At 49.5% G+C, this 13,656-nt stretch overlaps 1 protein-coding gene across 1 annotated transcript in view; it reads right to left on the bottom strand.

The window, feature by feature from the left end:
• ctc1 (CTS telomere maintenance complex component 1) overlaps nt 1-13,656 on the bottom strand; it is a 31,793-nt gene that overhangs the window by 9,947 nt on the left and 8,190 nt on the right. Inside the window, exons 3-21 of the mRNA XM_027276608.1 lie at nt 13,429-13,553; nt 13,115-13,337; nt 12,473-12,708; nt 11,990-12,119; nt 11,579-11,881; nt 11,365-11,487; nt 11,035-11,264; nt 9,734-9,884; nt 7,422-7,636; nt 7,175-7,338; nt 6,924-7,038; nt 6,260-6,716; nt 5,264-5,353; nt 4,859-4,996; nt 4,089-4,135; nt 3,907-3,992; nt 3,265-3,400; nt 3,101-3,169; nt 2,771-2,924 (exon numbers count right to left, since the gene is read on the bottom strand). Coding sequence (XP_027132409.1) covers nt 2,771-2,924; nt 3,101-3,169; nt 3,265-3,400; nt 3,907-3,992; nt 4,089-4,135; nt 4,859-4,996; nt 5,264-5,353; nt 6,260-6,716; nt 6,924-7,038; nt 7,175-7,338; nt 7,422-7,636; nt 9,734-9,884; nt 11,035-11,264; nt 11,365-11,487; nt 11,579-11,881; nt 11,990-12,119; nt 12,473-12,708; nt 13,115-13,337; nt 13,429-13,553 — 3,192 coding nt within the window. The remainder of the gene's footprint in view (nt 1-2,770; nt 2,925-3,100; nt 3,170-3,264; nt 3,401-3,906; nt 3,993-4,088; nt 4,136-4,858; nt 4,997-5,263; nt 5,354-6,259; nt 6,717-6,923; nt 7,039-7,174; nt 7,339-7,421; nt 7,637-9,733; nt 9,885-11,034; nt 11,265-11,364; nt 11,488-11,578; nt 11,882-11,989; nt 12,120-12,472; nt 12,709-13,114; nt 13,338-13,428; nt 13,554-13,656) is intronic.

Consider the following 13,656-nt stretch of genomic DNA (forward strand, 5'->3'; position numbering starts at 1 on the left):
GTCTTACATACAGGTGACTGCTATCCACCTGGTTCTATGTTCTACTTCACCTGGTTCTGTGGTCTACTTCGCCTGGTTCAGTTCACTTCACCTGGTTCTATATTCTAGTTCACCTGTGTTCTGTGTTCTACTTCGCCTGGTTCTTATTCTACTTCACCTGGTTCTATGTTCTACTCCACCTGGTTCTGTGTTCTACTTCACCTGGTTCTGTGTTCTACTTCGCCTGGTTCTATATTCTACTTCACCTGGTTCTACATTACATTACATTACATTGCATTTAGCAGACGCTTTATCCAAAGCGACTTTACAGAGCAGGACATAAGCTGGAAAGGTGTAAAGGACACAGATAGTTGTTGTTTTGTTAGTTTGTTAGGCAGGGAAGCATTCTGGAAACAAAGTTTTTTAACAAGTTTTTTAAGGTAGAAAGGGATGTTGCTGTTCTAGTAGCCGTTGGTCATTCCACCAATTTGGGGACGACCACAGAGAAGAGTTTAGAGAACCTTGCTTTCGAGAGGCGAGGTACAAACTAGACGGTTTGTATGAGCGGAGCGTAACGCCCTGGTCGGGACGTGAGCCTTTAGTAAGGCGCTGAGATAGGCAGGGGCAGATCCTGAGATGGTTTTTGTGGCTAGCGTCAGAGCTTTGTGTTTAGTTCTGGCACGTACAGGCCGCCAGTGCAGTGTTCGCTGAAGAGTGGGGTGACATGTGACCTTTTAGGTTGATGAAAACCAGTCGCGCTGGGCATTCTGGACCATTTGCAAAGGTTTGATCGCGCAAGCAGGTTAGGCCAGCCAAGAGCGAGTTGCAGTATCGAGGCGGGGAGCGACTGTAGCCTGAATCAGGAGCTGGCGGCATATTGGTCGGTACGGTCTGATTTTTCTAATATTGTTACAATGCATCGCGACATGACCTCGCTTCGGAAAATTTGTTCAGAGAGAGAAAGCCGATCATCTAGTACCACGCCCAGGTTTTAGCAGCATGGTTAGGGGTAATGGTGCCAGTACCATTTTCAGGTTGAATGTCATGGAGAGTTGACTCATGGGCAGGGATGACCAGGAGTTCGGTTTTTTGACACGATTAAGGGAGATTGTGGTCTTTCATCCAAGTTGACGGATCAGAGGACAGGCGGGAGATGCGTGCGGAGACCGTGGTGTCGTCCGGCTGGAAGACAGGTATTTTATAGCTGTGTGTCATCGGCATCGGCAGTGTAGGAGAAGCCGTTGTGAGCGGTAACATGGGACAGCGAGGTGGTGTAGAGGCAAACAGAAGGGGACCCAGCAACGACCCCTGCGGCCACCGTGGTGAGAGGGTATGCAGTCGAGGACAGACGACCTTGCCGAGACACATTTTAAAGGAGCGTCCAGCGAGGTAGGACCCTGCGACAGGAGTGGGCAGAGCCTTGTAATGCCCATGTTAGCGGTGTGGGTTAGGAGTATGTCGTGATTGACTGTATCGAAGGCAGCCGATAGTCGAGAAGGATGGGTACAGATGTTGCCCTCGTTACTTGGCTGTTTTTAAGGCGCTTGAGACAGATGGTAAGGCTGTTTGGTGGAGTGGCCACTTCTGAAACCGATTGATTTGGGTCAAGTAGGTGGTGTGGGTGAGGAAGTCAGTGATTTGTTTAGAGGACCGCCCTCTCAATGGTTTTCGAGAGGAAGGAAGCAGTGACACCGGCCGATAATTTTCAACCGAGGCGGCGGGGTTTAAGCTTTTAGTAGTCTTTTTTAGTAAATGGCGTAACTCTGGCTTGTTTGAAGGCCGCTGGAAACTACGCCTGAGGACAGTGAGCGCATTAATCACGGATGTGATCGGATGACTACTGTAGGAGCGATATCTGCTAGGAGTTTAGAGGGATGGGGTCAGCGGGCAGGTGGTGGTGGGTTGTTAATGATCAGTTTGGTACCTCGTCTTCTTGAGAGAGGGGTGAACGAGGAGAGAGTTGCGCTGTTGTCTCTGGGGAGTAGCAGGTTGTGACAGGGGGGATCCACAAAATGTTTGCTGATTATCGCCCACCTTGTCTTGAAGAAGGAGGCAAAGCTGTCAGCAGTGAGGTTGGTGGCAGGTGTGGGTGGGGGAGGATTGAGCCGCGATTTGAAGGCGGAGAAAGATTTCCGTTGTGTCAGTTGTGCTGCTGATTTTCTTGTTGTAATAGTCCATTTTACAGTCTGTGGACACGTGAAGAGAATGACGCTAGGAGAGATTGGAAGCTTTCTCGGTCACGTGGTTTTGGATTTGTGCCATTTCCGTTCTGCAGCTCTGAGTGCTGTACGTGAGACGAGCGATGGCATCAGTCAACCATGGGCGGGGCTGATGGAGCGTGCTGGTTTTCTTAGAGAGGGCACAGGGAATCTAGGCATGCGGTTAGTGTGGAACTGAGAGATTCTGCGGCTGCATTGACATCAGCGGGAAAACTGGGGAGGGGGAAAGGGCCTAGTAGCGGACGATTGAGCGAAGTGGGTGGCAGACAAGTTGCGGAGATTGCGTCGAGAGGTGGTCATTGGTTGAGGGGTGGTAGGTAGTTCTGGGAGGGAAACCGTGATGAAGTGGATGAAGACGAAGTGGTCCGAGGTATGAGGTTGTAATGGTTGTGACCATTTGTCATCATTTTTGCCAGTTTTTGGTAAAGGACAGATCCCAGATGATGCCATTTTTGTGAGTTGGGGGAGAGTACAAATACTGACTAGTTTTGCATGTCAGACATTGAGTTGATGTAGGGATAGACAAGTCTGTGGCGTAAGCTTGCCTAGATGGATGTTGAAATCACGAGGACCATGTAGAGACTCCCACACAGCGAGCAGCTCCACTGCAGTTGCAGGAACAGGAAACACACCACATGACCTTTGACCTGACCCACAATGCACCTCTGCTCCCTGCTCACTGCCCACAGACCCAGATGCATCATGGGAGCAGGAGGCCGAACAGCACTGACGAACGAAACATAAACATCAATCAACCAATTATCAATCAACCAATCATCAATCAACCAATAATCAGTCAGTCAGTCAATCAATCAATCAACCAATCATCAATCAATCAACCAATAATCAGTCAATCAGTCAATAACGACATAAATATACGACTCATGTTGTTCATCAGTTACCTCGTATCTCCAAGTGAGATGACAGTTATGGAGCTGACAGGTAAATAACTGCAGTACACACTTCCTGTCCTGAAACACACACACACACATTTGTAATTAAGATTTACATTACTGTGTGTGTGTGTGTGTGTGTGTGTGTGTTTGTGTGTGTGTGTGTGTGTTACCTGGACAGCCTCCTCTGGAAATCAGACAGCAGCAGTGTGTTGCCTGGCAACAGGCCAGGTGGGTAGGGGGTGTGACTCAAGTCCAGGTACACCTGAAGACTTCTCCCAGTTTGGTCACACACTGTGAGCCGCACACCTGCAGCACACACACCTGTTTTCATTTGAAGCTAAGCTATGCTAACTTCATTTTAAACACATCTCATGTCCCTGTAAACCTTCACAATAAAAGCTGCTTCACAGTGTAAGGCTTTTAATGTGAAACAGGAAACAGTTTGGATCCACAGAAAGTCAAAGAGTCCAGTGTGTACCTGCGTGTGTGTATACCCGAGTATGTGTGTACCTGTGTGTGTGTGTGTGTGTATACCTGAGTATGTGCATGTGTGTGTACCTGTGTGTGTATACCTGAGTATGTGTATGTGTGTGTACCTGTGTGTGTGTATACCTGAGTATGTGTGTACCTGTGAGTGTGTATACCCGAGTATGTGTGTACCTGTGTGTGTGTGTGTATACCTGAGTATGTGCATGTGTGTGTACCTGTGTGTGTGTATACCTGAGTATGTGTGTGTGTGTGTACCTGTGTGTGTATACCTGAGTGTGTGTGTATACCTGAGTATGTGTGTACCTGAGTATGTGTGTGTGTACCTGTGTGTGCGCCTGTAGAATCACTCGTCCTGTCGTTCAGATTGATCCTGTCAGACACCAGAGCCTGAAAACACACCAACTCTGACCTACACACACACACACACACACACACACACACCTGTGAATGCTGCCGATCAATCAGAGAAGCAAAATCAATAATCAATGATCAGTGATCAGTTTACCTGCAGTCCCAGAGTTCAGAGACAGACAGGAGTGTTGGTGAGAGAGCCTGAGGACAAAGTGTCGCGTTGAGCAAACAGAAAAAATGTCTTTAGTCACAAACGGGTCGATTCATTCGATTGTCTGTAGGCGTGTGTGTCTGTTACCTGTCTGTAGGTGTGTGTGTTACCTGTCTGTAGGTGTGTGTGTGTGTGTTACCTGTCTGTAGGTGTGTGTGTGTGTTACCTGTCTGTAGGCGTGTGTGTGTTACCTGTCTGTAGGTGTGTGTGTGTGTGTTACCTGTCTGTAGGTGTGTGTGTGTGTTAACTGTCTGTAGGTGTGTGTGTGTTAACTGTCTATAGGTGTGTGTGTGTGTGTTACCTGTCTGTAGGTGTGTGTGTGTGTTACCTGTCTGTAGGTGTGTGTGTGTCTGTTACCTGTCTGTAGGTGTGCGTGTCTGTTACCTGTCTGTAGGTGTGTGTGTGTTACCTGTCTGTAGGTGTGTGTGTGTTACCTGTGTGTGTGTGTGTGTGTGTTACCTGTCTGTATGTGTGTGTGTGTGTGTGTGTGTGTGTGTGTGTGTGTTACCTGTCTGTATGTGTGTGTGTGTGTGTTACCTGTCTGTATGTGTGTACGTGTGTGTGTGTCTGTGTGTGTTACCTGTCTGCATGTGTGTGTGTGTTACCTGTCTGTATGTGTGTGTGTGTTACCTGTCTGTAGGTGTCTGTGTGTGTGTGTGTGTTACCTGTCTGCATGTGTGTGTGTTACCTGTCTGTAGGTGTGTGTGTGTTACCTGTCTGTAGGTGTGCAGTAGCAGTGGGCGTGTCAAAGTGTGGAACCTCCAATCAGGTCGGACCTGAAGGGTGGAGACAGTGTGGAGCTCCACCCCACCCTGCCCAGAAACACCACAGCCAATCAAATTAGTGGGATCCTGATGGACAGATACACAGACCAATCAGCTGTCAGGACAGAGGAAAGCCTTGTTGACTTCCTGGTTGGACTACAAAATGACATCATCACTGCAGCACTCTGTAGTTCTGACGTAGAATGATGATGTAAGGAGCACTCTGTGTTCTGATTGGCTCTCACAGACTCTCCTCTTCACAGCCAATCATCTGCAGTAGCTGAACCAGGAGCTACAGGTGAGAGGAGCCACCAGCCCCGCCCCCAGTGACATCATTACAGGTGGTGTATTTACCTGTGTGTCGGCAGTGATGAGTCTGTAGAAAGATCCAGGATGGAGGAGAGGAGACCAGCGAGCCGACACACCTGAGAACACCAGGACCACCTGAGGACAGGTAACCAGGTGACACACAGGTGCATTATGGGATGTGTCAGGTAATGATGTGTGTTTCTATCGGTACGGTCGAATAGTCAAAAAATTAGCTCCCAAGTCTTTTCCTAACCACTTTTCCTTGACCTTGACGGAAAACATCACGAAGTCATGAGGACAGACGTGAAGGAGAGGAGATGAGGACAGATGTGAAGGAGAGGCGATGAGGACATGAGGACAAATGTGAAGGAGAGGTGATGAGGACAGATGTGAAGGAGAGGTGATGAGGACAGACGTGAAGGAGAGGAGATGAGAAGGAGAGGTGATGAGGACAGATGTGAAGGAGAGGAGATGAGGACAGATGTGAAGGAGAGGTGATGAGGACAGATGTGAAGGAGAGGAGATGAGGACAGATGTGAAGGAGAGGTGATGAGGACAGATGTGAAGGAGAGGAGATGAGGACAGATGTGAAGGAGAGGCGATGAGGACAGATGTGAAGGAGAGGAGATGAGGACAGATGTGAAGGAGAGGTGATGAGGACAGACGTGAAGGAGAGGAGATGAGGACAGACGTGAAGGAGAGGAGATGAGGACAGACGTGAAGGAGAGGTGATGAGGACAGACGTGAAGGAGAGGTGATGAGGATCTGCAGGACGCTGGATGGCACAGTTCCAAACAGTTTGGACTCAACACGTATGTTCATGTCCACACGCTCTCTCTGCAGCTGTCTCCTCCTTTCCTTTCCTAAAGGACGCTCCATGTGTCCTAAAGGAGGTGACACAGGAAGCATTGAAGCTCCTTTCCTTCACAGTCACAGGATCAGCTCTCATCATGACGGACACGTTAACACTTCCGGGTCATTTCACTCAGTGAGGAAGCTTCCTGAGCAAATCTGACTATTCGACCGCACCATATTTCTCACCTTGTCCTCTCTCTCGGTCTCCGTCTCTCTCTCTGTCATTGGTCTGTTCTTTGGGTCCCGCCCCCAGCTGACCACCGGACCAATCACAGCAGCTCTTACAGAGAAGCACAGTGTCAGCCCCGCCTCGCCTTCATTTAACCATGCCCCAGTGTTCCTCCAGGCCACGCCCTCTTTCTTCTCCACCCTTATCACCATGGAGACACAGGGCCGGGAGTCGCCACCCACAGTGCCGGTGGTCATGGCAACAGAGGAGTCAGAGTGGGAGGAGTCTGGTCCTTCCTCTCTTCTTCTCTTCTTCCCTGCAGTCTGACCTCCCTCAGTTTCCACTTCTTCCAACGTCCGTTTTGAACCTGTGGCACCACCTGCTGACTCCTCCCTCTTCTGCCGCAGGTGTGTAACCATGGCAACAGATGGACTCAGGATGTGGAGGTGGTCCAGAGAAAACTGCAGGTAGACTCTGTCAGACACACACACACACACACACACACACACACACACACACATTAAAACATGTATGTATGTATGTATGTATGTATGTATGTATGTATGTATGTATGTATGTATGTATGTATGTATGTATGTATGTGTGTGTGTGTGTGTGTGTGTGTGTGTGTGTATGTGTGTGTATGTATGTATGTGTGTGTGTGTGTGTGTGTGTGTGTACCTGCAGTGTTTGTGTGTGATGTACTTGTCCTGGTCCAGGTGTTGGTACGAGGGGAAATCTGATTGGATGAATCTCTCTGTTACCATGGTGAACTGCTGGACACACACCAGACAACCTGCAACACACACACACACACATACACAATGTGCAATGTTCAGGCTGTGAGGTGTCGTTTGACCTGTCTGTGTGTGTGTGTGTGTGTGTGTGTGTGTGTGTGTGTGTGTGTGTGTGTGTGTGTGTGTGTCAGATACCGATCCAGGCGGTGTTGAAGGCCGCCCTCTGACCTCCCTCCTCCCCCTCGCTGGTTTCCGTGACAACACAGGCCACGGCTCCGGTGCCGTCTCTCAGCTGCAGAGTTTGTTCAGACGTCTGTGATGGAAGCTCCAACACGCCAACCAGCAGCAGGGGGCGCTGCCTGTCAGACGACACAGAGGGCAAATGAACCTTTCACCTGACTGATCGTAAATGTTAATGATTATCTGTGAGGTCAGAGTTTACCTGAGTCTGTCTCCAGTCTGGTGGTTGTTCTGGGGGTCAGACGTGACAGTCCTGCAGGACCAGGCCAGTGCAGCATTGATTTGAGATCTGGTCAGACTGGATCCACCAGGAGGCAACAGAGAGGTCAGAGAGACCGAAGACCAGCAGTCTGACTGCAGAGACTGAGTGAGGTCTGATACACTGATGTACTGATGGACTGTAGAGTCAACACTGTACTGTAGAGACACAGAGACACTGTACTGTAGAGACACTGCAGAGTCAACACTGTACTACAGAGACACAGAGACACTGTACTGTAGAGACACAGAGACACTGTACTGTAGAGACACTGTAGAGTCAACACTGTACTGCAGAGACAGAGACACTGTACTGTAGAGACAGAGACACTGTACTGTAAAGACACTGCAGAGTCAACACTGTACTGTAGATACACTGTACTGTAGAGACACCGTAGAGTCAACACTGTACTGTAGAGACAGAGACACTGTACTGTAGAGACACTGCAGAGTCAACACTGTACTGTAGAGACACTGTACTGTAGAGACACTGTAGAGTCAACACTGTACTGTAGAGACACTGTACTGTAGAGACACAGAGACACTGTACTGTAGAGACACAGAGACACTGTACTGTAGAGACACTGCAGAGTCAACACTGTACTGTAGAGACACTGTACTGTAGAGACACAGAGACACTGTACTGTAGAGACACTGAAGAGTCAACACTGTACTGTAGAGACACTGTACTGTAGAGACACAGAGACACTGTACTGTAGAGACACTGTACTGTAGAGACACAGAGACACTGTACTGTAGAGACACTGTACCGTAGAGACACAGAGACACTGTACTGTAGAGACACTGTACCGTAGAGACACAGAGACACTGTACTGTAGAGACACTGTACTGTAGAGACACAGAGACACTGTACTGTAGAGACACTGTACTGTAGAGACACAGAGACACTGTACTGTAGAGACACTGTACCGTAGAGACACAGAGACACTGTACTGTAGAGACACTGTACCGTAGAGACACAGAGACACTGTACTGTAGAGACACTGTACCGTAGAGACACAGAGACACTGTACTGTAGAGACACTGTACCGTAGAGACACAGAGACACTGTACTGTAGAGACACTGTACCGTAGAGACACAGAGACACTGTACTGTAGAGACACTGTACCGTAGAGACACAGAGACACTGTACTGTAGAGACACTGTACCGTAGAGACACAGAGACACTGTACTGTAGAGACACTGTACCGTAGAGACACAGAGACACTGTACTGTAGAGACACTGTACCGTAGAGACACAGAGACACTGTACTGTAGAGACACTGTACCGTAGAGACACAGAGACACTGTACTGTAGAGACACTGTACCGTAGAGACACAGAGACACTGTACTGTAGAGACACTGTACCGTAGAGACACAGAGACACTGTACTGTAGAGACACTGTACCGTAGAGACACAGAGACACTGTACTGTAGAGACACTGTACCGTAGAGACACAGAGACACTGTACTGTAGAGACACTGTACTGTAGAGACACAGAGACACTGTACTGTAGAGACACTGTACCGTAGAGACACAGAGACACTGTACTGTAGAGACACTGTACCGTAGAGACACAGAGACACTGTACTGTAGAGACACTGTACCGTAGAGACACAGAGACACTGTACTGTAGAGACACTGTACCGTAGAGACACAGAGACACTGTACTGTAGAGACACTGTACCGTAGAGACACAGAGACACTGTACTGTAGAGACACTGTACCGTAGAGACACAGAGACACTGTACTGTAGAGACACTGTACCGTAGAGACACAGAGACACTATACTGTAGAGACACTGTACCGTAGAGACACAGAGACACTGTACTGTAGAGACACTGTACTGTAGAGACACAGAGACACTGTACTGTAGAGACACTGCAGAGTCAACACTGTACTGTAGAGACACTGTACTGTAGAGACACAGTACTGTAGAGACACAGAGACACTGTACTGTAGAGACACTGTACTGTAGAGACACAGAGACACTGTACTGTAGAGACACTGCAGAGTCAACACTGTACTGTAGAGACACTGTACTGTAGAGACACAGAGACACTGTACTGTAGAGACACAGAGACACTGTAGTTTAGAGACACAGGGACACTGTACCGTAGAGACACAGAGACACTGTACCGTATAGACACAGAGACACTGTACTGTAGAGACACAGAGACACTGTACCGTAGAGACACTGTACTGTAGAGACACAGAGACACTGTACTAAAGAGACAGGTGAAAGGTGTCTACCTGTGTCAGAGGACAGGTGTGAGGCTCGTCCAACATCTCTGAATAGATGTCCCTCCATCCTCTCTGTCCTCCTCGTCCTTTCCACACACGTTCCATCAATGTCCAGGACAACACACATACACACTGCTGCTTCAACACACTGGGAACCAGACTGGAGACAGACAGACAGACAGAGACAGGCAAAGAGAGACAGACATACAGGTAGAGAGACAGACAGGTTTGTAAGGTTTGTTAGTCCTCATCTGAATTTGCAGGTATAGTGCATAAGGAAAGTATTCACAGCGTTTCATGTTTTCCACATTGTTATTCTGAAATGGATTAAAATCATTTTTTTCCTTAAAATTCTACACACGATACCCCATAATGACGACATGAATAGTTTTTTTTTATTTTTGCAAATTTATTAGAAATAAAGCACAAAAATATAATATGTACATAAATATTCACAGCCTTTACTTTGATGTGGCACCTTTGGCAGCAATTACAGCCTCAGGCCTTTTGGAATATGAAGCCACAAGCTTGCACACCCATCTTTGGCCAGTTTCCCCCATTCCTCTTTACAGAACCTCTCGAGCTCCATCAGGTTGGATGGGGAGCGTCGGTGCACAGCCATTTTCAGATTCCTCCAGAGATGTTCAATGTCTGGGCTCTGGCTGGGTCACTCTAGGACATTCACAGAGTTGTCCTGAAGCCACTCCTTCGACATCTTGGCTGTGTGCTTAGGGTCGTTGTCCTGTTGAAAGATGAAGCGTCGCTCCAGTCTGAGGTCGAGCGCTCTGGAGCAGGTTTTCTTCCAGGATGTCTCTGTACATTGCTGCATTCATCTTTCCCTCAATGACTCCCCCTGACTAGTCTCCCAGTTCCTGCAGTTAAAACCTCTGCACAGCATGATGCTGTAAGATGTAGAAACATCTCAAGGATATTCAGTGGAAACAGGATGCACCTGAGCTCAATTTTGAGCTTGATCACAAAGGCTGTGAATACTTATGTACAAGTGATTTCTTCATTTTTTATGTTTAATATATTTGCAAAAATCTGGAACAAACTAGTCATTATGGGGTATTATGTGTCGAATTTTGAGGAAAAAAATAAATTTAATCCATTTTGGAATGAGGCTGTAACATAACAAAATGTGGAAATTTCCATATGCTCTGTAAAACCTAAAACACTGCATGCGGAAAGGCTCCGGAATGGCTAAGCGCATCACAAACGGATCATGTGTGAGTTGGTGGACGGCGGAGTACGCAGTCGTTCTGCAGCCGACCTGCATGCTGTGTATTTTAGGGGTTACTGTTCCTCACCTGTTGGCGAGCTGGGAGCTCAGGTGACAGGTCCACAGGTACTCAGACACACCCAAGTTCTTCTCCAGCAGTAACCGTGGTAACACTCCATCACCGGGGCAGCTGGAGTCAGGTGAGGACCGCTCCACCCTGCTGAAGGCGGTGACCCTGATGCTGGAGCGCAGACAGGTGCAGAGCATGCTGGGAGAAAAGTCAGGACAGGGACGGTACAGGAAGTGGACGTGATGGAGCTGCAGAGAGAAGAGTCAATAAAACTGTTAGTGTGACTCACCTCCACCTGTGGAGACTCACCATCACCTGTGGAGACTCACCTCCACCTGTGTGACTCACCTCCACAGAGTCTCCTGCTCTCATTGTCCTCCTCAGAGTCGGCTGATAGGCCAGGCACAGTCCCACCTTCCTGTCAATCACGTACAGCCCCGCCCCCTCACTCACCACCTCGGTCACAGTGCCCTATCAGAGGAGAGGGGCGGGGCTTACCACACAGGTAACTTTATCGGGTAGCATTCTACAGTCAATCGGAGCTCAGTGTTCTCTGTGTTACCTGGTAACTGATGACTTGGGAGCGTTTCATCCTAAGAGCCGATTGGACGGTGTCTTGCTCAGGCTCCGCCTCCTCACACTCGCACTCATCAACGTGTGACATCATCAGCGGTGTGGGTGTGTCCGACTGCGAGTCAGTGTGTGTGTAGTGAGTGTGTGTGTAGTCAGGGTGTATTTCAGAGCGCTCGGTCACACACAGGATGTTGTTTCCTCTCCAGCCTCGCAGAACACACACACGCAACGCCGTCACAGACACACTCTGACCAACACACACACACTGAGACCACCACAACCTGCTGCTGTCCTGTGGAGAGAGACAGGTGGAGAGACAGACAGGGTGACTATCACTTTGAATTTTCATGTTTCTGATTGGAGGATGAAGCAGGAAGTGACATCACGCAGAGAACGTTACCTTGACGAGCACAGGTAACCTGTGAGAGCCGTCAGTCAGCGAGAAGCAGAAGAACGTTGTTCCTGACACGACCAGCAGAGGGCACACTGAACCCACAAGTCCACAGACAGACACACGCTGTCCACGAGTCCTGAGAGACAGACAGGCAGTCAGCCAGACAGACAGACACACGCTGTCCACGAGTCCTGAGAGACAGACAGGCAGTCAGACAGACAGGCAGTCAGTCAGACAGACACACGCTGCCCACGAGTCCTGAGAGACAGACAGGCAGTCAGTCAGACAGACACACGCTGCCCACGAGTCCTGAGAGACAGACAGGCAGTCAGACAGACAGGCAGTCAGACAGACAGACACACGCTGTCCACAAGTCCTGAGAGACAGACAGGCAGTCAGACAGACAGACACATGCTGTCCACGAGTCCTGAGAGACAGACAGGCAGTCAGACAGACAGGCTCTGACACACCTGAAGTCATGTGACTCACCTGTTGAGCAGTAAACGAGCAGCCTCTCTGACTACGACGGCTCTACTAAGCCCCGCCCCTCCTCCAGGACTGTCAGCCAATCCCGGCTCAGGACCAGGACACAGCAGAACAGGAGAACCAATCAGCTCCACGTAGCCTCCGGCTTCCTGTTCCTGCCCCGAGGCATTGTGGGGGATGTAGTTCCAGTGAGGGAGGAAGACAGGACGATTCTGCCACTGAGGAGAGGGAGACAGGCACTGGAGACAGACAGACAGATTATTTTTAAGTTAACAACAATAAAACGAACTCAGACCCTGAACGCATCACACTGCAGGTGTCAGACCCTGAACGCATCACGATGCACGTGTCAGACCCTGAACGCAGTACGATGCACGTGTCAGACCCTGAACGCAGCACGCTGCAGGTGTCAGACCCTGAACGCATCACGCTGCAGGTGTCAGACCCTGAACGCAGCACGCTGCAGGTGTCAGACCCTGAACGCAGCACGCTGCAGGTGTCAGACCCTGAACGCAGCACGATGCACGTGTCAGACCCTGAACGCAGCACGATGCACGTGTCAGACCCTGAACGCAGCACGCTGCACGTGTCAGACCCTGAACGCAGCACGCTGCTGGTGTCAGACCCTGAACGCATCACACTTACCTCACACCTGACGCTGCCGCTGGCATCCGTCAGCCTCCACTCTCCGTCCCGCCCCTCTCTCAGACAGCCAATCAGGAGCAGGCTGACCCGCGGCAGAGCACGGTAACCCGGCAGAGATAGCTCCGCCTCTTTTGCCCATGCTCGCTGCTGATTGGTGCTCCAGGACAGGTTGCTGACACAGGCCAGGTGCTGCCGTGAGGTCAGCTCTGAGACAGACACCAGCCTGGAGGCGGAGTCAGGAGGGGTCAGAGGTCAAAGTAACATACACACACCTGTCCTAATTAATATTCATGAGAGTGAGGTCATCGTCGTACCTGTAGCTGATAGGTAAAGTGTGTGTGACACACACCTTCTCCTGGATCCTCTTCACCAGACACACACTCAGCTGATGGGAACATACACCTCCACCTGAAACATGAACAAACACACACACCTCCACCTGAAACATGAACAAACACACACACCTCCACCTGAAACATGAACACACACACCTCCACCTGAAACATGAACACACACACCTCCACCTGAAACATGAACACACC

This window comes from Larimichthys crocea, unplaced genomic scaffold (assembly GCF_000972845.2).
Source record: "Larimichthys crocea isolate SSNF unplaced genomic scaffold, L_crocea_2.0 scaffold468, whole genome shotgun sequence".
Classification (NCBI taxonomy): Eukaryota; Metazoa; Chordata; class Actinopteri; family Sciaenidae; genus Larimichthys; species Larimichthys crocea.